Consider the following 26,402-nt stretch of genomic DNA (forward strand, 5'->3'; position numbering starts at 1 on the left):
ACGTTTTTTAAGCTATCGTATGCTTAACAATAAGTACTATAAAAAATATGCATCCTTCAGCGTTCCAATCATGTGAAATAAATAGTTAAACCAAAGTTGTATACAATGTCCTGCAAAACGCTTTGTCGCATTTGCCCTTCTGTGGCAAATGCGGTGCTCGATTTTGTCGATATCTTTAAAAAATGTAGTCCCTGTGGCAATGTGGCTGAAATGCTTCTAGAATTGGCTGGTATTAAGGTATGCCTTTGTTGGGTTATTTTCCGTTTTAAATATTTTAATTGCAATAAATTTTGAATTGCAACAGGTAGCCGTTGATGATGGACTGCCACAATTTTGCTGCAATAAGTGCCTGTCTGACCTTATCAATGCTATCACGACAAAGCGAAAATGCATTGCAGCTGAGGTACGATTTCGAGCAAATTATGAGCCTTGTTATTCGTAAGTATTCAAAAAAACCACAAACCATTTAAATAATCCTTGGTGAACAAATGATCTATTAAATTAAAACACTTTCATTTCAGTGAATATAGTCAATCTAAACCACAGAAACTGAAGGCAAGTTGTCCTGTATATCGATGTTGGGAGTGTAATTTGGATTTCTTCGATTCGGAGACTTTGAAAAATCATTACGAATCTCACCATGCTGGCACCTCGAATGCCATCGAAAATGAAGCAAACAAAGCAACATTATACGATACGTCTTCTGATGAAGACATTGATGAAACAACAACCTTCGTGGCACTGCAGAATGCAGAGCAGCAGCAATGGATCCGTTGTTGTGGTTGTTTGATGCTATTCGCAACGGAGGCTGAATTAAATGAACACTCGAAGGCCATTCACAAAATGGAAGCAACTTCAACGGATAAGGCTAGAGCTCATCAATGCGACATATGCTATCGCTCGTTTACTACCGCAAAAGGTGTTACGGACCACAAAACAGCCAGGAAAGAGATGCGCTATCAATGTGCGATATGTGGCATACGCTATAGCAAGCTACAAAATTTAAATGCTCACGAAATGAAGCATAAAAACGACATGATACCTTGCGACATATGCGGAGAGACGTTCACCTATCGTTCCTCCTTGAACAAACATATGAGAAACGTTCACGATTGTCAGGAATTGGTTTCTCCCAGTCAGCATGTGTGCAATGAGTGTGGTAAATCGTTCAGCTCGGCCACATATCTGAAAGATCACCTCAAGCTGCATGCCAACGAAGCACCGTATGCGTGCGAGTTGTGCGAAGCTCGCTTTAAACTTAAAGTCTATTTGAAATGGCACATGGCAAGGCATTACGGAAAATTTCGGTGCAAACACTGCAATGTTGCTTTCAAGAACTTCTCGGAACTGAGAGCCCATCAGCATCGCCACTCTGGTCGAAAAGCATTTGACTGCAATGTGTGTGCAAAGAATTTTTACACGGAAAAGGACATGAGCAAACACAAACGTGAGGTGCATAAAATATTCAAAACGAGATGATCGTAATCACAGTAATATCATTTGCTATCGTCGAATAAGACCCCTTTTTTTGGATCTTATCTCGTTGATAAATCTCATTTTCATTCAAAAATTATGAGAAGCTATTTAACTTTGTCATAATCAAGCATTTTAGATTTGAAGTATCGTGAGGAATAACGGTTCATTATCCTAATAACGGTTAATCACGAGGAATAACGGAATCAGAGAAGAATAACGGTTGTTTGACATGTTACGCCATTGAGAACTTCGCAACGACGCTACTAGTCATCTTCTACCACTGGAAGGCAATCATCCAAGCGGATGTAACGAGCTGCTTCCGTTTCAAAGATCTACCAATGTGCCCTCGTTATGGGGAAAGGTGCCAGTTCTGTGATCGTGATAAAATGGTTTAAAAAGTGTTGAATCAGTAAAAACCTTTATAGTTAAGTGAACCGCCATGTTATTAGTGTTATTACCACCATGTAGTTAGTGAACCACCAAAACAGTGATGACGAGAATGAGGGTGACGCTATCTACATTGATTATAAATCTTATGGCACCGGTGAGTACGAAATTGATGATTATTACTAATTTAACTGCATTGATATTTTAAATTTCGTTGTTTATATTCAATTTGGTTTCATATTTGAAAAAAATAATCAAAATGTGTGTATATCTAAAATATATAATGAAGGCATTCGAATAAGTTGTGCTTTTTTGCGGTACTAATTAATGATACAATACATAATGTGAAACATTGTCTAAACCTGCAGCAAACTCCGAGGGCTTCTATACCCTAGAACGTTTCGTCCATGCAGCCGTTGGGTTTCTCAATAGCAAAAATATAACGCAGGTTTTTCAGGTGTTATTTTTATGCGTTTTTTCTCTTTAATTATCTTATATCTTTAGATTTTTTTGTGTTTATTTGAAGTTTGTTTTGTTTTTTTTTCTTCTATTTTTTGTTTGTATCATGCTCTTGTCAATGTACTTATTTCTTGTTTACATTTATGTTCTACCGTATTTTTCTTGTTTTTTCTCTTCTTTTGTTTCCTCTATTAGTAGAGCGCAATGGTGCACAAAGGTCTATTAGGTGTCCGTATTTAGGGCTATTGTTTTCGTTACCATGGTTTTTGGTTCCTTTCCGCACATAAAATACAGGACCAGACACATCTCTTCCCGTGTCTTCCGCTCCATTAACTCCGTGTCCACTGTTTAGAGTACCAAACTATGGTTCTAGCAACCTGCCTCGATTAATATTTTGCTTCTCCAACTAAACATCAACTTGTGCATCAGTGAAACGTGTTCGTGTGTGTATGAAAGTGTGCTTTTTTTTGGTTAGTACAAACAGAAAGGCATAGACCAGTGCATAGTGCAAATACAGAATCAATCTCGATTATAAAGCACTAACTTGTAAAGTAAACGTCTAAATCGAATTTTGAATCAATATTATCAATACGTATAGAAAGCAAAGTTTAATTGAAGTTGAAAATCGCCCAGCAATATAGTGGATAAAAATAAACGCATATCAAACGACAAAATAATAAAACCGTACGCAAAGTACTTAAATATAGACATTGGATGTGTATAAACGTGTATGTACAGCTAGAAAACCATCCATTTATAAATTTTCCACAAACTAATACGGCATTAAAGGTGTTGTTTAATAAATAAAATGTATGCATTTCGGTGCCCTCTCTTTCGACCCTCTGCTGTGTGTCCAGCTTGTCTCGATATCTCAACAACTCTACATATTTATGGTACTTCATGGTCCGTCTTGTGCAGGCGCACGATCTCGAGATAGAGTGCATTAGAGAAAAGAGCGATAGAGTGAAAGAGAGACAGACCTTTTTTCTACAACAACTTAAAACACTAACTTAACAGTGAGTATTTTTTTAACGTTTTTGCTTTTTACAATGTTTTTTTTATTGTTTTTGGTATCATGCAGAAGTTTGTCCTTTTTTACACTTTATTCCATGAAATTCATCCAAAATACATGGAGCAACACTAATTAATCAAATATATGATCTTGTTTGTTTGTTTGTATTGTTTTTTTTATGCCTCCACTCGCCTTCCGTTCGATTAGCTTGTTCGTCCATTAACTATTTTCCACGTCTCGATTCCAACCGTTCCCTAATATTTCCTTTTAATCCGCACGTCGAAGACGCAACTCCCCCACACCTCGAACGAATGAACGATCAACGCGTAACGGAGTAACGATCTTATTAAATACACTTTCATTTTTCTACCATCGAGCTGCTGTTGCTCTCTGTCCGTGGGTCGTATTTCAAGCGACAGGCATCAAAATCTCCTCCCGCGCCCTAATTGCGACAGGACGACGAACGAAGGGATTGAAGGAATCGTTAGAAGGTACGGGCTCCTTACGGGAGCCGGTGTGGTAAAAGTTACTTTGTGAAATTGAACTTGCTTTTGTTGCTGGTATTGCTTATTACTGACCTAAAGAAAAGACATCTACTACAACACCTCGCGCCGGTTCATCATCTATCTGCGGCAATCGCCCATACTACCGCACGGTAGCACTATGTTTATGAAATTAAACGTTGCACACAGCATGGTTCGCGTTCGGTTTTGAACTATTCTGTTGTTGTATCTCTCGCAATAACTGCACCCGTTAGTGGTACGATACCATTAAATATATGCATGCATATTTTTTTTTTGTTTAAAGAAAAGAAATAACAATTACACGTAGGCTTTTCCGTAACCGGGACGTTCGCTTCTATGACGGTGACGGGAAAGTTTGATTTTTCTTTTCAACCCTTGAAAATGATTGGCCCAACAGTTGGAGATTGAAAAAGCTCGACTGCAGAAAGCAGTAGAATATTTTCCACTCGCAGGCGCCCACACACACGTCGCTGGCCCGTTCGTTACCCTTAGAGTTCTATCTTAGAGGAAGTGGCATAAAAATAAATTAAAGAAAATAAAAACATCAACGGTACCAAGCGGATCTTTGCCGGTTTTTTTTTGTTTGTTTTAGAAGAAGAAGTCAACCATCACGCTCATTCTATCGTCATATCAGCCGCGGTTTAGCATGGGCAATCCTTTTTTCTGTTCCTTTTTTCTGCGTTCTCCTTCCGCTCCATCAAATCAGCTTCCGTTCTTAACCCTTGCATCCCTTCGAGGTGACTGGGCCCGATTTGCCAGGCGTTCGCAGTTTCGTTGGCAGATGGTCGCCACGGGACGGTTGCATTGTGCCGGACGAACCTAGTCATTCCACCGTGATCGGAGTGACCGGTGGGAACTGCATCTCGTCGTAGATCGGCACCGTCACCTTGACCGGGTATTCGACGGCTTCGCGCAGATCGTGGCACCAGTCGGAGTCTGCTGGAATGTAACGGTGGAAGAAACGAACGAAGGGAAACGCATGGAACCAACAGTTGTGCAAACAGAAGCGAGAGAAAAAATAAAGAAGGATGCGCGAAAAGTATTTGATGTGAGGGAGAGTGGTATGGAAGTGAAACCAAAAATCCGCAATCCGGTGGAGGCGCAGGCACAGGATAGTGACGCAATTAGAGTGGTGGGGGAGAGGAGTGGTGAGGAGAAGGTGAAGGGTTGGGTGGGGAGAAAAAATAAGATAGGAGAACCGTGGCCAAAAAATAAACAAAACAAAACAGCATGACAAATTGTAGGATGTAAATAACGCAACGATAAATCGATCGAAGCAAAACGGATTGTTAGCGAGGAGAGAGAGAGAGATAAAAAGAGAAAAGAAAGAAAGAGATTCACTTTTAGAAGCGGTTCATCGGCGAGGACGGACGGTGGCGGATATCGCGGTTTTTCCTAACCGATCGGCACGAACAATGGGCGAGAGCTCTACTAACCTGACATCCTGTCGGCTGGGCGTCCTTTCAGGACACCCGCGTACGTACCAGGAGCGGGCAACATCGACTTCGTCATGTTCACATTCAGGCTGTTCGTGTTCTCATCGTTCTCGTTCCCAACGATGTCAACCTCTGCAAGTGGGAAAGGGCACACGTTAGTTTTCTTACATCTCCAAACACGTCCTTGCAAGGACCTCTCCCTCGTTTGCATCCTTACCGGTGATGCCGTGCAGTGGCGTACGGAGATCATGCGCGCGAATAAGCTTACACTCGCCGCCCTTCGCATCCTCGAAGCTGTAGATGTACAGGAAGCCATCCTCGCAGGCCAACAGCATGCGCGTTTCCTTCTCCAGCTTCGCCATCACGCACTCATACCGCAGGCCCGCCTCAGCCAGCTGTATCGTGGCGTACGCGCGATCCTGCGTGAACACATCCGTCACGACGTTCGTCGGCAGATAGCTAGTGACGGCCTTCGCAAGGAAGCCCATACCCCAGCCACCAGAGGACACAGCAGGATCACCAGCTCCATGTGCCTCATCATCATCACTCGAGCTGGTCCCACCACCGACGACAGTGCCCGCCTCAACCGCAATGCTCTGGCGCCGTTCCGCCTGCTCGATCGCTTTCGGATCGATCCGGAAGATATGTACGGTTTCCGTGTTCGAGCTCGCCACAACGAAGCTCGCGCACGTGCTGAAATTCAGCGAACCGATGCTGACATGCCGCTTCACGCCCCGACGGAACTCGTGCACCTTCTGGCCGTTCTTCACACAAAACAGCCGAATTACGGTGCCCTTCTCGGAGGCCGTCGCCAGCAACACACCGTTGTACGAGAAGCTGAGCGCGGACAGCGGCGAATCGTGCGCCTTCAGCTTCAACCGACGGAGCTGGTTGGCCGCATCGAAGATCTGCAGCTCACCGCACTCGGTCGAAACCGGATAGGCGAGATGCGACAACAGCGACAGCGTGCACAACCCGCTCGGGTTCGGTGCCATGTTCTTGATGGAATGTAGCAGTCTCATATCACGGATGTTGTGAATGTAAATACTGTCCACGAGGCATACCACCAGCCGGGAACGGTTCAGTTTCACCGACAGGATCTCCGACGGGTAGCCGTAGTTGCAGATCTCCGCACCCTTCTTGAAGTGACACACCTAAAAACGGGACGATTGAACCCCAGGTTTAGTGACATTTAAACGTGTTTTTTCAAACTACTCCTACTCTTGGTTTAACTCCTCGTAAACTTTAACCGTTTACTCATGCACACGGCCAACGAAACAGTGACCAAAGTGCAATTGCCTAGTGCTATTGCGGAACAACCTTAAAACCGAGTGGCAACCACTTGTCGGTTGCTAAGCAACAAACACCCTTAATAACCTACCTTAAGCTTGTTCGGTTCACTTGCGGTAACAACCGCAACGAGGCTGCTGCTGAACAGCCGCTCGGCGATCTTTGTATCCTCGTCATGGCTGCAGAATATTTCATCGACACGATCAACGGATGCTAACGAAAACAATCGATATCCCGTCCTGGATACCACGGAAAGCGATCTGTGGAAGAAACGATGATAAGGGGGTTTCGGTTTAAATTCCATCTTAACGTTAACGGCTGCAACTGGTGGCTGATTAAGCAAATTGCATCGTTTCGCGAGCGTTGTGTGTAAACAAACGGTGTTCGCGTTCACTTTCATTGGAAAACGAACCGCGGTGGAATGACCTGCTGCGTTGTTGCACAATAAAAGCCACAAGAAGCAAACGCGCGAGATGACAGGACAGATACATTGTCGTCTGTTTTAATAATAAAAACACGCGCGAGATCCATATCGCAAAATGGAATAACCGTGTGGTCGAAGAAAGCGACGATGGTGCGGCGAATGACCATCAGGGGTTTTTTTTCTATCGCTCATTTTTTGTTTGTTTGTTGCATTTTTGCTGCACTTTATCTGTGTCGCAAACGATCGTTCAGCAGAGCGAGAGAGCGAGATACGTTATTGCTGACATTACTTGTCTTAAATGCAGCTGCAATTTTCATTGTTCAATGATTGATATTACAATCACCCACACAATTTATGAAGCCGTAAAGCAAATATAGTGAAATTCTTTCGTCTAGTGACGAATGTAGGAGCAATAAAATTGCAGACAGTAAAAAAGAACTTAACCACTGTGCAGTAGTTAAATTACCATACCTTTTGCAATGTATTTGTCACCTATGGGGTATTATTTTACAATAAACTCCCCTTGAAAAGCACGTAGTAAACCCTTATCCGCATTACATTTCTGCTTTTCTTGCATTCTCTCTCACCCTCACGCGTTACGTTCGCAAGCGTAAATTAATAACAGCAACAATAAAACGCACGCATACAGCGCGCAAAAATGCAACTTCATCGTGTGCAACGCACCAGTAAATCATGTACTGATTCGAATTAAACATGACCCGCTTTTGCACTGCGCTACGGCGGAATGCACGAAGCTATTTTGGTTTGGCCACTTCCCGCGAAAAAGGGAGGAAAATTGGAAAGATACGCCCGCAACCGACCGAAAAGAAGCGAAAACGAAAGCCAACCAAAGAACGTTTACAAACAATTGCTTAGCGCAGGGCAGGGATCTGGGGGGTGCAAAAAAGAAACAAAATGAACCGGACGCCACATTGCAAAAGCACCGCGGGCCCTTCATCCTCTCTCTCCACCCGTCCCTTACGACCTTCCAAACCATTTGATGGATGGCACTTGTGCGTGGAAACAAACCACACCGAGATCCAATCGCGCCCGTGTACCCATTCTGCTGGTGGAGCTATTTTTAAGCAAAACAGCATTTTCTCCCCCACACGTCAAGCAGGGGAGTTGTTTGGCGTGTTTTCCTCACCAAACCACCCTCAAATATAGCAAAACCCCGTGTCATGCACAACCCACGCACGAGTGCAAGGTCATGACCGTCAGCAAGGCAGCGGATCAGATGATCGCGAAACCTACTGTTCTAATTATAACAAGCCCGTTTCTGAACCGTCGTGACGTAATCTTCCCCTAAGGGCAGGGATGGTTTTCCGGGGAAATGTGACCCCAGTTTGGAAGCTCGCTGACATGGCGTGAGGATCGGTTTTGTTTTTTGGGGGAGAAGAAGGAAACATAACCAAACAAAACAAAAAACCTCCACCCGAGAAGGCAAGAAGTCCCAATTCAGCAAACACACAGATCCCTTGCAGCCTTGGTGAAGCGAAGGGCGATCGTTACGCACGAACAAACAACACCAACGAAGGGCTGAATTTTCGTATACGTGTGTGTGTGTATGTTTTTTGGAGCCACATAGCTAATGACTTGTGCGACACCTTGAACCCTTCTCGACACACCGGACTGAACCTACCGAAGGGCATTCGATTTCGTCTCGCATCATCGCGCGCCCTTTATTACCGGGCTTTTATGCTTCTGGAGTGGGAGGTTTGAGAATGATCGACTCATCCGTTCGATTGATGCGTGTGCGAGTGGGTTTTGTTCTACACGTACAATCCCACCACCAAATGCCTCACAATTTGCACCCCCTCGATACCTTCTTATCGGTGTCGGAATCGTGACGGGTCATAAAACAACACTCTCCCAATGCTGCTGCCACACAGTCTAGACGAACGCGAACGTCTCCTTCCACCCTCTTTGTGTATTGCGCCGTTAAGCTGGCTTAAGTTTGCAATTTTCATCACCATAAAAGGTGCTAAACGAACACGGCATCGAAATGCCCCATTCGAATTACACCAAACGGCTAATTACTGGGAAGCTGACCTCGTGCCCTTATCAGTATGGGTTACACTTGAAGATCAGCACCTCATCGAACAGCTGTTCGATCGCGAGCGTTGTTGGTTGTTTGTCTCATTAAAATTCCGATGCGTCACTGTGGGGTTGGGAGGGAATTGACAAACGGTTTAAACCTCGACAACCCCCGAGCAAACCCCTATTAGTCAGCAATTAGCAACCGTTAACGCGAACCCATCGCTTTTCACCATTTGACGATTTCCATTTCCGTTCGGCGTTAGAAACTTTCCCACTCCGAAGCTTATTCGAGCGGTTTTCCACATCCGGGTGGCGTAGATTTCCCTACGGGTTTATATTCGTGGTTTGAGTGGCAGGAGGGAAAAAAACCCACCCACCATTTGGTGGTATCGATAACCGATCAATTCATTGGACTCATTCATTCGCGATCGTCGTTCGTGTCGCGTGCTCTTTTAATTATCCTGCTGGAATTGATCAGCTTGCCACACGCGCATGTTGCGATAATTGGGATTGCCTGAAGTCCCTCCAACAACCGCTTTTTAAATGGCTAAAGAAGAGACCTTAGTTTGCAGCCCGAGGCCAGCGTAACGGTTCCCCACCTGCCGTCAATCCGAAAGCCCGATCCAGATGCCCGATTTGAGTGCACAAATCCACACCAAGGATGCCTCTTTCTCGGTGCATCAGTTTCTGCTTCTGCCACAGGCCGATCGTCTCACTCAGTACATCATCCCGCAGGGCTGGACGGCAATTGGCAAGTCGCAATTACGAGAGAAATCTAGCAGCAGCTGGCTGGCGAACGAGCTCGCAATTCCGTCAATCCAACTGCGAAAAGGTGCATTAGGGCGGGCATCCTCCGAGAGCCACATACGCACAACAGCACCGTGGCTAATTATCGCACTCGGTGCAATCATCCCCGATCATGGGGCGGGTTGCGATCGCACATCAAAATCTGCCGTAAAACTGGTGCAACTTTTACATTTCCGCCCGTTCGTTCGTTGAAGTGGTGGCCTTGATCTTTCCCCCTGTTTGTTGGGTGGAAAATGCCGGAAAGGGACAAAGAAAACGAAGCCGTTCTAGCTCCGAGCGAGCCCATTGTGTGGAGCGAGATTGTATCCCGTTCAATGCACTACGGGAGCCGGGAGGTTGATCTTAAGGGGGAGCAAAAAAAAAAGGGGCTGATCTTCAATGTCAAGGGTGTCGAACGTGTTGGCTTCGAAACAACAGGGGAAGCCTAGTAATTACCCGTGCGGGTTGTAGTATACCTCTGAAATGATTTTAAAATACATGTTTCTGATACGCCTTGATGTGTGTAAGCTTTATAGCATTAATTCAGCCTCTTGTGAACTGCGTTACATTTTCATTTTAATTTATTCAGTCCACCTTTCACACGATCTACATGTCATTTGGTGACGTTTTTCGTCCCACGATATTCAGCGAAATTTGACGTTCAGCTGGTCGACATTAACTCATAAATAAAACCAAACCAAATGGGAAAAAGCAAAAAACAACCCACTGCAAAACCTCCCGTCTCTCTCCCGTGCACACACCCTACAAAACCCATGGGGAATGGGGATTTTTTTTTTCAGATCATTACAGTCACCGTAAATTATCATTTTACAACCATTATTGCGCGTCCGAGCGCTCCGTTCGCAACAAAGCGAAACAAAGAGACCTGCCTCAGGATGGAGGGAGGAAAATGCGAAACGAGCAAACACAAACACACAGGTTGCACAGGTTGCATCATACTCAACCCCCTACCAGTCCGATCAACACACGCTAGAAACAGTGCAGCTGGTACTCGCACACACAAACACACGCACACAAGATCCATCACTCGTCAAATGGTGATGGATCACATCATCCAGCACCAGAGCACAATCGATCGAGTTGGGCCCCCCTGTTTTCCCGCGGTTTCGATCGAGTTTCCCACCATCAGGAACCGCCGCCCGGGGAGCTCAAAGGGCTTGGAGTGGTTGTGGTCGTGACCGTGGCAAGCGCCCTCGACCTTGGTAGTGAACTTCCCCGTTCGAATTCCACCTGAGACAGGTCGCTAAGAACAAAAGAAACCACCCTCCGGGAGGTGTTGAGTCGGTCCAGATGAGCCTGTTGACGTGGTATGGATGATTTTGATGCGATACAAACGGGGTGCGTCTTGAAGCGCCCTGTAACGTGGAACAATATTTCTTTGAGGCTGGTTGTGGCATGAACAACACAAAACAACAACCCAAACAAACACACACGCGCGCCCGCGTTCAAGCGACAAAAACCACAATCATCGATGACGGGGGGCCCACTCTAGGTACGCGCGAGTTGTCGTCCGTGAAACGACGGCGTAACCTTGGACTGGACCAGGTGGTGGGTGTCCAAGAGGTGGTGGTGGACCCCCCTCGCCAGGTGTGTGTGTGTGTGAACCACTACGAAGTTGATCAGTTTCTACCCAGCCTGTGCTTCCTTTACAACTAGCTGATCGTTTTTATCATTCGCCCTCTAGCGGAAGGACTTCGAACTGAGGCGAGATTTCCTCCCGCAAGCAGGATTGTGCAAACGGGGAAAAATAAATGGCGATTTTGCTGTTCAAGCGTACATTTTAAATAAACTTAATCTTGTCGGCCTGTCAACCAGGAAAACACACACACACACAAAACAAAAACGAAACGGAATCCCAAAAACCCCTGCCAAAACAGCTGTTGCGCTGCCAAAAATGTTACAATCCACACGAGCAGGTGTGAGAAAATCGTGAGAAAAGGGAAAACCGTTCTGCTGCATAAAACCTTGACCAAACGCCAAACGAACCGGGACACACACACGGTCAAACGGCTGGGTGATTTCCCTTTGCCGATGGCGATTTTCCACCGTCTAGCGTCGGCGTGCTTTAACACAAGAAAAGCGATGATTTATTTGTTTGCCCCCCCCCCCGAATCGTCGGTTTCGTCGGTTCTCTATCGATTTCCAAACTCCCAATGTCAATGTCAAAAGCTCTCTGGTGAGGGGTTCCACGGGATGCGCGTGTTGGAGGTTTTGTGCGAGGTGAGTTCGATCGATCAACCGGACTGGAAGCTAGCGAATTATTTCGGCACGAGGAAGTCGAACCCGGCTCGTTATTTCACGCCATCTAAGCTCTGCTACAACCGGCACGGATCCGTGGCCTTTTGAGACGCGTAACTTTGAGCTTCCAAGGGTGGTCTTTATGTGCAATGGCGAAGGCGCATGCCGAGTGTCCTTCGGAAAGTGTACCATTTTTGCATGCTGCACTCAAGCACACACCGAGTAGGGGTAGGAAAACGACTGCCACACAAGAGCATACGCCAGTTAAAACAGCTTGTGAGCGCAAAAAAAAACCACAGGATTTAGCCACGGCCAGCCAGTGCCCAGAGGAATGCACCGTGCAATTAACTTCCCGTAAGAGCAGGGAGATACACACACATATCCAACCATCCCTTCGGTAAGGATAACGACATTCTCCACGCTTGTCGTACACGACACGTCCGTAGAAATGGCACGGTCTCGCTGAGCATGAGCTTGGTCCTGCAGCGCCCCGGGGGTCGTTCGCTTTATCGATCCGTACGACCGAGCAACCCCGAAGGGCCAACCGATGCAATGATGCATTCCTTATTTGCTCCCGTTCGTTCATTCGTTCGCATTCGCGTTCCTCCTGGCTGATAAAAGGAAGAAAAAAAAAGCCAGCCATCGTTTTGCCTTTCCCGGCAGGCGCAGGCCTATTCCTAGAAGGCCTTCTGCCCGACTACTTAACGACTTCCGTTCCACGGTTGGATTTGTAAGTAGCCTTCTTTATTTTTTTTGCTTCAAAAATCCATAACATCCCGACTGGTGGCGCGTGCTGCTATTTTTCGTGCGAGCATGTGTGCTTGGATGTGTTGCTTATTTTTCGTTTATATTGCGTGTACGTGATCGGAATGTAAGGCGAGTCGAACGCGGTGTGGGTCAACTGCCAAATGCATTGGAATGTTCGATTCCATTCCCCGTGGCCGTTTCGAAGGTCATGTGCTTCCGTTTTTACTTGGTGCTTGGTGCATTTGAATGGTTGAGGAATTTAGCTGAAGGTATTCTAACACGTTTGCAAATCAATTGCTATTGACACTGTTTCGTGACGTCCTTTTTATCACTCGTGTATTGTTGACAAACTGTCACATTCGCATAAATATCCCATCGCAAGTTTTCATAAATCTGTAAGCCTGGTTGCATCATGCCGTTGCATTGCATCATCACACCGCAGCCGGTGGGAATTAAAGCATCCTGCAAAGAGTCCTTTTTGTTGTTTTTTTGTTGTGCACAAACCACAACTCTGACCCGAAATCGATACCGATTCTCCCTCTTTTGCCGGTGGGTGAAGACAAAACAAACTCATCGGTTGGCGTGTCTATCGACCTATTTTCTAGCCGGAACCTTCCGGGCTTCCCCTTTCCACGATCTGCAACACCCTCCCGCTTGTTTGTTCATTCCAATCGCCATCGCCCCTCGCCCCAACGAGCCTATTTCCCCGAACTGACGTTTGTATGTGTGTGTGTGTGTGTGTGTGTGTGTGTGTGTGTATTTAAACATTTGTTCCATCGCAAAGCATTTCGATGGCAGCGAAAATCGAACAAAAACATCAGCTGATACTTTGCACTCAACTCTCCGCCACTGCACTTGGACCGGTGCATCCGCATGATGCATTTCGTTGCATGAACCCCTCCCGCCAACCCCGCCCCCACGTCCCCCACCAGAGCAGCATTGTGTTTCAATTGACGGCTTGCGTCTTATCATTACGACAGCAAAGATTCGCCGCGAAAGAATTTCAACCTTTTTTTTACTACTCCTCCATGTGGTGCATGTTGTACACTTTAAAAAAGGGAGAGAGAGAGAGAGAAAAAAAACCCCACGATGCATCCATTATCAGTGCAATCCAAACACCACCCCGAAGGCCAACAGTAAACGGGGTGATGTCAGCGCCTATCGGAAGGGGTGGGAAATGGTAACCCCAAAAAAAAATTGGCGCAAATTTGTTGGGACAACTGTAATAATTCGAAACCCGGTGTCGCACGGAGTAGAGAAAAACAAGTCAAATTCAAGTTCAATGTACTGCCGTACGAAGACGAATCCGAGCTTGATAAGATAAGGCGACACCGCGGCAAGGATGGAAGTGAAAATGCTTAGGTCATGGTTTGCCTGAAAAAAAAAGCTTCCACCCCCCCCCCCCCCCCCACACGCAAAATAGATGCCAAAATAACGTGCCAAACTCTGCTCCGTGCGTGGAGACAATGTTCGCAAATTTAGGCACACAATTTACGGCACAAAAACATCGTTACCATGGAGACGGAGCAGGTAAAACTGACGACGTTACGCAGCCGCGCACTTGAACGCGCAAAACCCTACGCCCCAAGCAGGATGTTGACTTGCAGCTGTTGATAACGGGTGTGGTGGTGGTTCCGCCTCGCGTGGAAGTCGTGCCGCAAAATAGGGTCGCATGTTAGTCGCGTGATTAAATGGCAGCAATTTAGTGGCACCACCCAGCCCCATGTTTCCTACTTTTCCGTGTCCTAGCCCCACCGTCGAGCTCTGGGTGGTTTTACGTTCACCATTATCGCTAACGAGCAAAGGCAGCCAGGGAGGGTGAAAGAAAAAAAAACAAGGGTGGAAACACCCCCCGCTAAGCTCTAATCCACCGAAGAGGCATGATTCTCACAGCAGAGTAGACGTGAAGGGAGCATTTATGCAGCGAGAGGTTCAATTCAGCAAAAACTCCCAAACACATGCAACAACGTTCAGCTCCCACCCCCAAATCGGGACCACCCGCCTGCACTCAAAAGTGCACCTGATAGGGAGGCAGCTTTTATGGTGCACCTTTTGCGCTAAATGAATGCAACTGGCCGTACTTGACGCGGTCCTCGCTGGACAATGAAAAATTCTCCACCGCAGTCAGTGACCCTTATCGGAGTTTTCTCTCTCTCTTTCGCTCTCTCTCAAAACCCTCCGGTAATGGGAGGAAAAATAACAACCCCAACTGCAAATCAATACCCAACGACGACGACTTCTCTTATCGTGACGTTTGGCCGTGCTCATATTTCCGGGCCGCGCCACCTCAAAAGTAGGCCATCAATGGTGCCTACTAAGTTGGCAGGGTGTAGAGCGAGAGAGAGAGAGAGAAAAAATGCCCTAGCCCCTAACAGCTCCAGGCATTTCTTTGTCCTTAACTGTGCGCGAGTCGTACCAACGTCAACTCCCAATGGTTGGTTTTGCAGCGAATATCAACCACCACGAGACTGACAGAACAGAACGCAAACAGGAACAACACAACAGCGGCTGATAGTGCGGCGGGCCGCGGTCCGATCCGATCCGTTAAAAGCCAAGCGAGAACGGTGGCTGCTACATCGAGCCCGTGTGCAGGAAATATGCAGTAAATGAGCAACAGATAGCAGCAGGCTGTGACTTCGTAAACCTCGACAACCTTGCACTCGGGGGGACGCGCATTCGCGACCGTGGGGGTTGGTTTTTTTTTTACAGCTGTTCGATTGTGTTCGGTTGGAACCACTGGAAACCTGACGGCTGCGACTAACTGGCGTCAGCAATTGCAGCAATAAAAGCCAGTTATATTTTGCTCAAGCGATCACATAAAATTGACTCACAGGCAGCAGCTTTTGGGAGGCCTTTTTAGGGGATCATTTTTTCGCAGCCTTTGTTCGCTCGAAAACGGGAGAACCAAAATGTGCATTAGTGACGACTTAAAGCCAACGATATGGCACGGCATTAGGCGCAATCCCCCCCGCATTGGGGAGAAGAATTCCATGCCCATATCCACGAACGGACGCGACAAACATCAGCTGATCGAGAACACGCCTCACACCCCTTTTATTATGCACACACCAAAGCGTGTTATCTAAAGCGCATCAGCTGGGAAAAAAGGGGGTGCATTACGCGATGACGTCCGTCATTTCGTTATGTAAATCGTCGCATAAGGCTTGTTCGAGCCCTTTTCCAAAGAGAGCCTCTCGCATTACAGGGGTGGAGTGAAGGCGACAGGCGACTCACCTTCGATGACTCGTTCCGGACGTTCTTTCCACCCCTTTCTGGGGAGGGTGAGTTCTGCGTGGGGTGAATACACACACACGCACACACACACACCCATCCACTTCCAGGCACGATCTTGTGCTCCCTCTTCATGGGGTGTGTTTTTGAGGGGGGGAAACAAACCTTGTGCTTCATAAATTGTTTTATCGTTTGCATCGCGCAGTGACGATTTAAATCCCATTTTCTCGCCTTTGACACGCGCCTTCGAACAAGCGCACACAAAAAAGCCACAGCTGAGATGCAGCTCGCTTTGTCCGTGCAGTTTACGAACCACTCGTCAATTGTGCCTATGTGTGTGAGTGTGTGTGTGTGCCATTTAAAAAACCTGTTCCCAACAGAGAGCCAGCCCACTCGTCAACTCATCAGCTGTGGTTGGCGTTCGCGTTCAAATAGCGAGCGCGCGCTAGCGTCGTGTTGCATTTTGCTGTCTTGCACAACGGCGAGGATCAGGTCCACCTGCAAGGTCCAAGGACCTCACGGGGGCGTGTGAGAGTGAGGGGGGGGGGGATGAAGCCAAGGTACAAAGTGCAGATTGGGACGAACTTATTCTTAGATTCTTACGAACGCGACACGCGGTGTGTCTTTTTCGCGATCGAAACCGATCCGTCCCGTCCGGTGTTTGCTGCTCCGAACCAGCTGAGACACAGAAGCGCACACACACACACCTCGAGGGTTGTTGCAAGCACCCCTCCGACCTCCCAAGCCCCCTTGTTGGGGAGGGATGGATGATGAAATGTGCCAAACGAACGCGACGCAAACGACTCGCGTGATGTAACCGCGCATGAAACCGAACGGGATGTGTGCACTTGCTGTGTCCCGAAAGTCGTTACAGTCTCCACCCCCGATGGGCCTGGCTCATCCACCCGTCTCTTCCTTGCATCCCTTTTTCTCTCCCCCCCCCCCATGGTCCGAATTTAAGCTACCTTTCTCTCTCTCTCTGTCGAGGGACACGAGCATTCGAGAATGCCCTTCAAATGGATCGCTCGGGTCGCGCTCGAGAAGAAGGGAGACGGAAAGCTGCAACACATTCGGTTGGTGACTTTTTTGCACACGCCAAGAACCGACCCACCGAGCGGTCATCCCAGGGGGGTGTGGATGTAGAGCAACCCCGTCGCGAATTTAAATTCTAGCTCATCATGATCGCATAATCAAGGGATGCGCATCGTCGGGGCTGAGCGAACCGATCCTCACGCTGGCTTGACAACTAAAGCTAAGCTAAGCCAGGCTGCAGTCGACGACGGCGGGGGGCGACGGGCGAAGGAGGGTATTATGATCCCGCGCTGGCGAATCCAATTTCCTGCGACAAATAAGCGGGCCCGGTTACCGAGAGCTCGTGTGCCAGCAGGGGTGTTTAAGTTGTGTTAACTACAAGCGGTTGAAAGTGGGTTTAAAACTGCTCGAAATACACGTCGAGAAGTGAGGGAAGTTTCGAGGAAAACTCATCAATACTTCGCATGAAAAGGAACACAAACAAACACAAGAAAATATCATCAAAAAAAAGCACCGCATTATTTGAAAGCTTGGTTCTTGGCAAGAGAAGTGGAAGACAATGTGCGCAAAAAAAAACAACCCCCATCACCAAAACCACTATCATTAGTTGGGCTTCTTTCGAGGCGCAACACAAAGACGAGTGTCTAAACGAAAAGTGCATTCTCCAAAGGCGACCAACAAAACCGGTGCCTCAGCACGATCGATCAAACGGGGGTTGCGCGTTTGTGGAAACCTCCAAAACTCGGCCCCCAATCGTGGCTAATCTCCGTGGAGTGAAGCGCTTCCTTTTTACTTCCGTTTTCTTCCATCGCCGTGTCGCATATTTTTCTGCTCGGTGTGCGGTTTCGAACGCAATCGCTTGAGTCATCAGCAGGTTTTTTTTTCTCCATCGCCCAACCATAACCACTGGCAGATATATGAGTCGACATACGAGTCGACATATGAATCACCAACGTGCGGAAGCGAAGACTCAGCAAAAGCAAAAAAACATGAGCTCCGCAAGCGAAAACTATCCGCCAAAAAAAAGGAATAAATTTGACACTCTTGGGTTAACGGAAAAACAAACGCACACCAAACCAGCAGCGGAACTTTGGTGAGTTATTTTTAGCAATCGATGGAGCGCAATTTGGAAAAGCGTACCTTCGGTTCATCGCTGTTGTTAGCGGAAAATTTGCCAATGACCTTCGTCGTGGTCTCTAAAAATGCCTTTGCTTAGCAGGTTAAGACAGTTAAAGGCATTCGCAAGCACAGTTTTTCCGTGTATAATATCGACAAACAGCATCGACTGCTTGTTGAAAGTAAAAACATCTCGAACCATCCACATACGGGTGGGGGGGTCACTTTTCTGAACGCCGTGACGCGTAAACCACAAACGATCGCTGTTGATCGGTTGATGGGGTTGAAAACGAAGGGGTGTTAGCAATGTAACCAACAACGGCACACACACACACACCTGCAGCAGTTATAACACATCCACAAGCTCCCCACCGTCGTCTAAAACTAAGACGCGTAGGTCTTTGAAGAACGATTGCGCATTCCGCAAGGATAAACGGGGTTAGTGAGTACGTTTCGCCAAGCTGCAAGTGCATCGAAACCCCGGGGGTTAGAGCTCGTTGGCAGAAGCCCTACCCACAAACACTTCTGCTACACACCCTGCGGTGGTTTATGGTGGCCCTTATGCTTATGCTTAAGGGCTAACGGACCCCGCATGGCTTTCCGGAGCAGCCAGAGCTGCGCCCAACGTAAGGTCACGAGAAATCCGTCTTTTTACGAGCGGACGTTTTAAGCGCATCACCAAACCGAAGAGCGGATCGTGTAAACCCACCCCGAAAACATCAACAAAAAACCACCCCAAACCGCAAACATCAACAAAAAACCACCCCTACCCCTTCGAAAAAGTTCAAACGATACGAGTTTTCACGCCTTCGTTCGCGATCGTGCGTCGTTTCTGTTGTTTGGAGGTTTTTTTTTCGAGGGGTTTTTTTTCGCTTGATTTTTTGCTTCTTTTTCTTCTTCTTCTCTCACCCCCTAATGACGATCGAATCACACACGCACACAGCACACACGTCAGAAAGGGGGTGGCCCATCATCATTTTTGGCCGACGTTGTTTGCGACGTTTCGAGACTCGTCCCTCTCGCATCAGTGTGTGTGAGTAGTGCTGGCACGCGCATTACTCCCTCTCTCGGTTGCTCCTCTTTGCGCACCACTTTCTACACACCATGGGGGGGGGGGTGTTTTGATCACCCACCCAATCCACCCACTCACCCCAGCAGTCTGCAAAAGGCAGCATAATATCAGCATCGATCGACGCGGAGAGCTGCTGCTGCTGCTGCTGCCGTTGGTGCTTTGTTTTGTTTAGATGCGCCCCTTTGGTTGGGTGAGCTGTGGTGGGGTGTATGCTACTTCCACCCCCCACCCCCTCCCCCCCATCCCACCCCCAACACACGCCCCATTCCTGCAGCCAGAGTTCAACGATTTCGCGCGATCGCGAGGCCAAATAAGTGCGTTGTTGGCCATGTTTTCGATACGGTTTCACGACGCTACCGGAATTGGCCGCTTGGTTGCTTGGTGGTTTTTCCGATTGCGGCTGTTTTCCCCCCAGGTGTGAGGGTGGGGTGCGCGAGGTGCACCTAAACGGTTCCTAGAACGCGTGTGGTATCCGCTAACGGGGTAAGTGCCGAGCTGGTAAGGTTTCATCATCAATTACCGCCGGGGTCCGTTAATTGCGCTTCCTTTGGTTTTATATTCGCTTATTCGATTGGGTTGTAACGCCAGAAGCACCCTTTTAGGGGGTTTACTACTGCCAAAGGTTGCTAGTGTGAGAATGTAAGGGGTTTCAGAATATAAACAGCTAATAGACAAGGCCCCCTGAATCATGGCCCATTGGAAATATCCATGAAACCGTTCGATCTCGATCGCGGAAAAGCTACACCAACAGCACACAAAGCAGATGCAAATAATGTGCAATGCCTCTGTCATATGCTCGAGTCACTCGAGACTCGGCTGTGGAAAGCTTTAAAAGAGCCAATTGAAGGAGAGAGGGAGCGAAAAAAAAGCCCACATAACGACGAGGGGCACACATTATTAACATGCAGTTTCCGCGAACTATGTCACGGGAAATCGGCATGCGGAGAGTAGTCATGCTTTCGCGAGCCCATAATTAACGCGTTTTTATTAGTGTCTGATTTTATTTTTTTCCATCCTCGCACACACATTCAACGAACCAACCGCCAATATATATCTTTCTCCTCTGCCACGGAACAACAGGTTCCTGACTCAATGGGCGAGTTTTTGTTGTTATTTTCCTTTATTGTTTGCACAAATCTCCATTTCATTCCCGATCAGGGGGGGGCTGCTTTTGCTCAACTCAGCCAGCCAGTGGAAATAAAGCAACACCCCCGATACGCGGCACTCTCACACCCCCATATCGCTTCATTCCCGGCACTTATCAATCGCTAAGCGCGAGCTTAGAAAATTGTACCACCAGAAGGGGGATGATTCTATGAGTGTGTGCGAGGGGTCTTTAATCTATTCATGGCACTCGAGTGCATGTGTTTGTGCGTCGTTCGGTCATCGTTTCCCCCACAAACCCTCCACTCCTCCTCGAGGCTCCCTCATGTCGTCCCAAACATACCCCTCCGACGACGTCAGCCACCCATTATCCCCCTCCCAAACACACAGTCGCGCACACAAAACGTGCCCATTTGACGCAGCTGATTTCACTCCCCCCACACCTCACCAAACACCTCCACCCCCTCCCTTCGTCCCATAGAACAGAAAACGCGCTTGGACGCGCAAACAAAAGCCTTGGGGAGCGTTTGGTGGGGTTGGGTGGACCGCGAGTGGGGGGCGAGTAGAGGGTACGCGATGACGCGCAAATGTATGTCATCATCCTCATCGCCGCCAGCCACAAGCTGATGTGCTGCTGCTGCTGTTGTTGTTGTTGCTGCTTCTACGGGGTGGCAATCGGTGGAGAGTATGAAAAAGCCAGATCGGCGTCTTTGGACACTGGCGATTGCGCGGTAGTTTTGGAGCTTTAAACGTGCGCGTCGCCCTTCCGCGTGTTGCGGGACGACGCATAAAGGCACGGGTGTTTGTTTTGTCTCCAAACGTCACCATCACCCTCCAAGTGGGTGGGGTGAGATTTTAGGGGGGGTTGAAGTACACACACACACACACAGGCCACAGTGGAGCATCGCATGGCAGCGCTTCTTCGTTGCATTACGCGTTGCAGCAGCGTTGGGGCTGTTTCTCAACGCACGAGAAAAAAAAACGAGTTTACACCGACTCACCTTCAACCCTTTGTTGTGGTTTTTTTTTTCTTCAGTTAAGCGCAAGTGGGTGGGGAGTTTTTTTGTTTGGGTTTTGGAAATTTACAGCATCTTAAATGAGTGGGAGATTAGGGGGGAATAAAACATCCCCCACCCACCATCATGGGGTGGAGAATTAATGAAATTAATTCAAAATTTCCCAACCGTTCGTAGACCCACTGCAGACGCATTAGCTTAAGGACGAATGTTTAAACGCAGTATCGAAGGTAGAAAAACCCACCCTCGGTGTAACCAGAAACAGAATCGAATGTCCATTTAACCTTTCCGCCCACACATGCCAGCGTTCAGGCGCATGGAGGGAGACGCCAAACATCGGGTTCTAATCTAGTGAGCGATTTTGTTCCACCAAACCGTTGCAAGAGCCAAAGCCAACATAAAGCAATCCCCGTCTGCTCTCTCTTGATTTCCTTCGAGTTTGGAAGCCAGCCTAGAGAGCTGGGAGAGGAAAACCACCGTCGGGGGGGGGGGCACAACTCTACCAGAGCTGCTCTTCGACTACTCCATGCTCTAAAACGGACGCGAATGACCTGCCACCGAAAAAGGAGGCCAACCACAAATTGGCCCCAAACGCGCGCGGTCGCACACACTCTCGCAGCTCAGCTGATGGGCATACAGATACAGCAAACCGCTTCTAATGCTTCTTTCGATGAGGCTCTCTCTCTCTCTCTCTCTCTCTCTCTCTCTTCGTTTGCTCCACCAGCTTTTCCTCGTGCCCCATCAACAACGCAACCAAAAGTTGTTGGCCCAGCCAAATGTAAACAAAGAGAAAAAGGCTTGTTTATGCTAGTCGAAGGCAACATGCACACACACACACACACACACACTATCGCATGCATGTTGGCTGCGCCTGCTAAGAGAGCAGCTATGTTGCTTTGGGTTTAATGCTTCTGCGTACGCTCGGCTCGCTGTAGTGTGTGTGCTCGTGGATCAACAAAGCAGCCCATGGGTTTTTGCTTCCCCGTGTGTTTTTGTTGCCTTTTCTATGGCTTTAGAAGATGCAAATGGTAGAAGGGGGGAGACGATCAACTTGATCGTTAGCCCTTGGCAGCCCATCGCAGCTTCCAATGGCGCGTCGCACTTGTTCTAAGCTTTTCGGGCGGTTTGATGATATCCTCAGCCAGTTGGAAAGTGAAAAGATTGCTGCGCACTATTTTGCTTAGTGTTATGCCCCTCCTAAACACCCATCGATCCCTGCTTCTTCAACTTGTTCGATCGGTTTACGAAGCGAAGACACTACACTTTAAACAACCTACGCACATCGTAAAACCTAAGATAGAAAACCCAACAGCGTGTAAAAAATGCGTCATCGTACACAAACAGCATACAACGAATGCTGATTAAAAAGGTTGACTCGGCAACTCAATTGCTCTTGCTAAAATAGTACAATCACGATCTTCGATGCGCTGCGTTCAGTGCAGTGATTCATTTAGGTCAAGATTACGGAACGTTCAATTTATGGGGTGTGATTTTATGAAGAAGGATTTAATGAAAGTTGATGCAAACGAGACCCGAAATAACGAGCTGTTGATAGGAACTTTCTGTAAATACACACATTCAACCACATTGTTTCCGTTGCCACAGGATATGCGCATCGTTTGTGTACCTTCACACTATTCTTGAAGCAAACAGGCACAATCATACGATGCTGCCCTTTTCCTACTCGTCAAGATAACGGAGCCCTTCAGAGTGATCGAGGTGGAGGAGAGAAAAAAAATGCCATTCAAAGAGCATCTCTCGGTCATCTTTGCATGATTGTGGTTGATTGTTCGATTTTCCTACAATCGCCACACGGTTCCCTTCACCCCGTCATCCCTCAACCCCACCCACCCAACCACAGGCTCAGCGTTGGAAGCGATGCTCCTATTAGCCAACCCCATTCGCCTCTCCGTACACGCGATCGTTTCGCCAGAACGCGATCCGTGATAAACCGCGGCGAAACAATTGCAAGGGCACGCGAAGGTCACTGCCGCCGGAGTGGTGGAAATTAATATATATATATATATATACATATGTATAAAACGACGCCAACGTGCCTGTATGTCTGCCCTCGCCCCATTGTTGCTTACTGCACACATGTGTGGGGTTAAACCGCCCGTTAAGCGCCCGAAAGGACTTTTTTTAACTGTGCAAACACTGATTGCTGATGCAACGAGGGAAAAGAAAAAAAAAAGGAGAAAATGGTTGAGGAGCTCAGAAACCCATCCCCAGGCTGGCTAATGGTGCAGCAATATTTCATCATCCAATTTAAAAATTGCTCATCGTTGCACTACCCCCCACCATTCTCCCCTCTCCACGGGGCACGGGCATGCATTCCCCCAGCCCTCCCACCCCATTGCTTCCACAACATCGTGCCAAAAATATCACGCAAGAGGAAACGAACAACAAAGGTTAACAACGGCCCTAGTCATGTGTGTTTCACAGCGCGCACACACACACACACACAGCACGTTATTCGTCTCTGCGAGTGTGTGTATTCCGTGTGTGCAGGGGAAAAGCAGGGCGGAGGTGGAGAGAGGGAGGAACTTGTAATATCCATTACACAATGGAGCGTTTCGTTTGGGGCTGCTTTCTCGCATCCGGAGCCTTGCTAGCCTTGACAATTGGTAATTGTACTAAAAAAGAGCTGTTCTAGACTGCCACAGGCAAACCGAGACGTGATGCACACATGCGAGAGAGAGAGAGAGAGGAGGGATGAAAAATAAAACAATAACGCGCACAAACACAGAGAAGAGGCCCAGAGGCCCTTCCATCACCCTTGGATGGCCAAAACGGGCACATACGGGCACGCACATACACACACACACACTCATGAGTAAAACGGCGCGTGGGCTGTGTTGTGGTTGGAAAGCGATCGCTTCTGGAAGGGAAAATCACTCGAAGGTATGCCAACCAAAAAAAAAAAATCCCAGGGTCAGCGAGGCACAATTCGAGAGGATGGAAAATACGACGGGATCCGGAAACCACGAACCGAACGGATGGGCCAAGGATTTGCCCGCACACACACACACACACACACACGCAACGCGAAAAACACCGAAACTTGCGCGCCAACACAACGTATGCAAACACCAAAACAGCACCATTTATGGTAGGCATTCACGAAAGGAATGGTGATAAAAATAGATGGCTACTTACGTATAGTCTTGATTAAAGCTTATAGAAAATCCACCATTTTTGCCGAAACATTTCTGGCTTATATCACTCATTTAAACGCTGTGGGCGCGAGAGAGGGGTTTCACGGGCGCAAAGGACGCGAGAGTTTCACCAACAAACAAACAAACAAAAAAACTGCACACTGGGTGGGAGTCGGGGGAGGCGGTTTGGGTTTGTTCTTTCTTTATTCCTGGGTCGTCCTTTCCCGGCCTGGCTGTGTGCGTAACGATCGAGATGCGAGTGGGAGGTTGCTGCGTGCGCGCGCGCGTCTGTATGGGTGTTTTTAGTCCTGGTTTATTCGCTGCTGCTGCTGCTGCTGCTACTGTGCACGCGCGTTGTACGCAGGTCCTGTCGATGCGCAGGAAGAAGCCGAGAACAAACAAAGCTGCCTCCGCTAAGGACGAGTCGATGCAACCGAGTGTGTGTTTTGTTGTGTTGTGTTCGCTCTCTTCGCAAACGCGCGCGCGGTTCGATCGTTCGTTCGCTCTGCTGACTGAATCGGACCTGTTTGTTGTTGGTTTGTTTATAATCGAGACGGCTTGCGTTCCTTCGCTCTCGCAATGTTTTTGTTTTTCGCCTACTTTGCTCTCTTTCTCTCTCACTCTCACACTCTGCGCGCAGTCTCTCTTCGCTCTCCGGGGTTTTTCCTCAGCTACTCACACACGGCCGAGAGCGTGTGCGGACGACACAAACACACACACACGCACACACGCTTGCACTCGCTGGTTGTTTCGATTTTTTCGCCAGCAACAACAACGAATTCAAACAGAAGCACACCAGCAGTGGATTTTCCTCGCACGACAAAAATATGCTCACAGTGGGAGTGGGGGGGGAGTTTTTTTTTTGCTTCTTCAAGGAACGATCCGCGTCTCGATCGTTTTTACACGCCGCGCGCTTCGTTGTGTGTGGAGTCGCAAGAGCACGCAAGATACCGTTTTCCAGTCAAAAAAGAACACACACGCTAGTGTGCTGTCGAATATGCGCACCTAAGCAAAGGGTGTTGTGACTGGGTGTTCTCAAGGGTTTAGATAGAGTCTTTTGTACTATATAGGGGTGGTGTTTCCGCGGGGAGTCGGATTTAAAATTGTCCACACGGGCCAGCTCAATCACGATCACAATTGCGCACGGTTGTCTAGTAGAGAGTTTCTTTTTTTTCCTTTTTATTCGATTGTCCACCAATGCGGGTCCCGCTTAACTACGCACTTTTTATTTCGCAAAAGGGTTCCAACGGTGTGTGAGTCTGAAGGAAAAATGTTCCACAAAATCGTCGGATGCACGCGCTCAATCGAACCGAAAAACAAGGACCTGCAGAACGTTGGGATTTCGCGCGGAAACGTCTCGTGTTTCGGCGCAACGATGCTCCTTCGAGGGTGGGCTTTAACGCAGGGCAGAAATGTACGAGAATGATGCGGTGACTTTAGAGCTTCCACTTCTCGCAGGACAACAGCACCACGCTGGTGTACCAGGGGAATCGTTGGAATTGGAACTGAAAACCCAGAAACAGCGACAACCGTGGATGGGGCTGGCTGTTTGTGTGTGCAGCACTGTGCAGCGGGGCTGGTCGTTTCTTTTTTTTTGTTTTCCTCTATTGCACAACGGTGGAAACAAAAACCAAAGTTCGTTTCGGCTGGCTAACGACGTCGACGAGGGCGCGGGATGCGAAGATTCCGTTCGAAACCAAGTTTCCTTTCAGACTGCTTTTCAGAGCACTTCCTGGGCCCAAAGGGAGCACGCGCGCGCATGTAAACAAGAAGAAGAGATAGAGCGAGAGCGAGAAAGAGAGAGAGAGTGCGCCTTTGTCGAAAGTTGTTTAC

The 26,402-nt window shown here is 48.0% G+C and overlaps 1 protein-coding gene across 2 annotated transcripts; it reads right to left on the minus strand.

The window, feature by feature from the left end:
- Positions 1–2,323: 2,323 nt before the first annotated feature.
- LOC128727758 (WD repeat domain phosphoinositide-interacting protein 2-like) lies at positions 2,324–24,869 on the minus strand. 2 transcript variants are annotated; one of them, XM_053821697.1, is made up of 5 exons: positions 24,571–24,869; positions 6,676–6,844; positions 5,512–6,448; positions 5,295–5,426; positions 2,324–4,794 (listed from the first exon to the last, which is right to left on the minus strand). In XM_053821697.1, exons 1-5 carry the CDS (start codon positions 24,639–24,641, stop codon positions 4,682–4,684), a joined length of 1,422 nt encoding a protein of 473 aa, XP_053677672.1. In that variant the 5' UTR covers positions 24,642–24,869; the 3' UTR covers positions 2,324–4,681. The 2 variants fall into 2 exon arrangements, with proteins under 2 accessions (XP_053677672.1, XP_053677671.1); XM_053821696.1 differs by having other exon boundaries at positions 2,324–4,797.
- Between the last annotated feature and the right edge of the window lie 1,533 nt (positions 24,870–26,402).

Source organism: Anopheles nili, chromosome 3, assembly GCF_943737925.1.
Source record: "Anopheles nili chromosome 3, idAnoNiliSN_F5_01, whole genome shotgun sequence".
NCBI classification, from domain to species: Eukaryota; Metazoa; Arthropoda; class Insecta; order Diptera; family Culicidae; genus Anopheles; species Anopheles nili.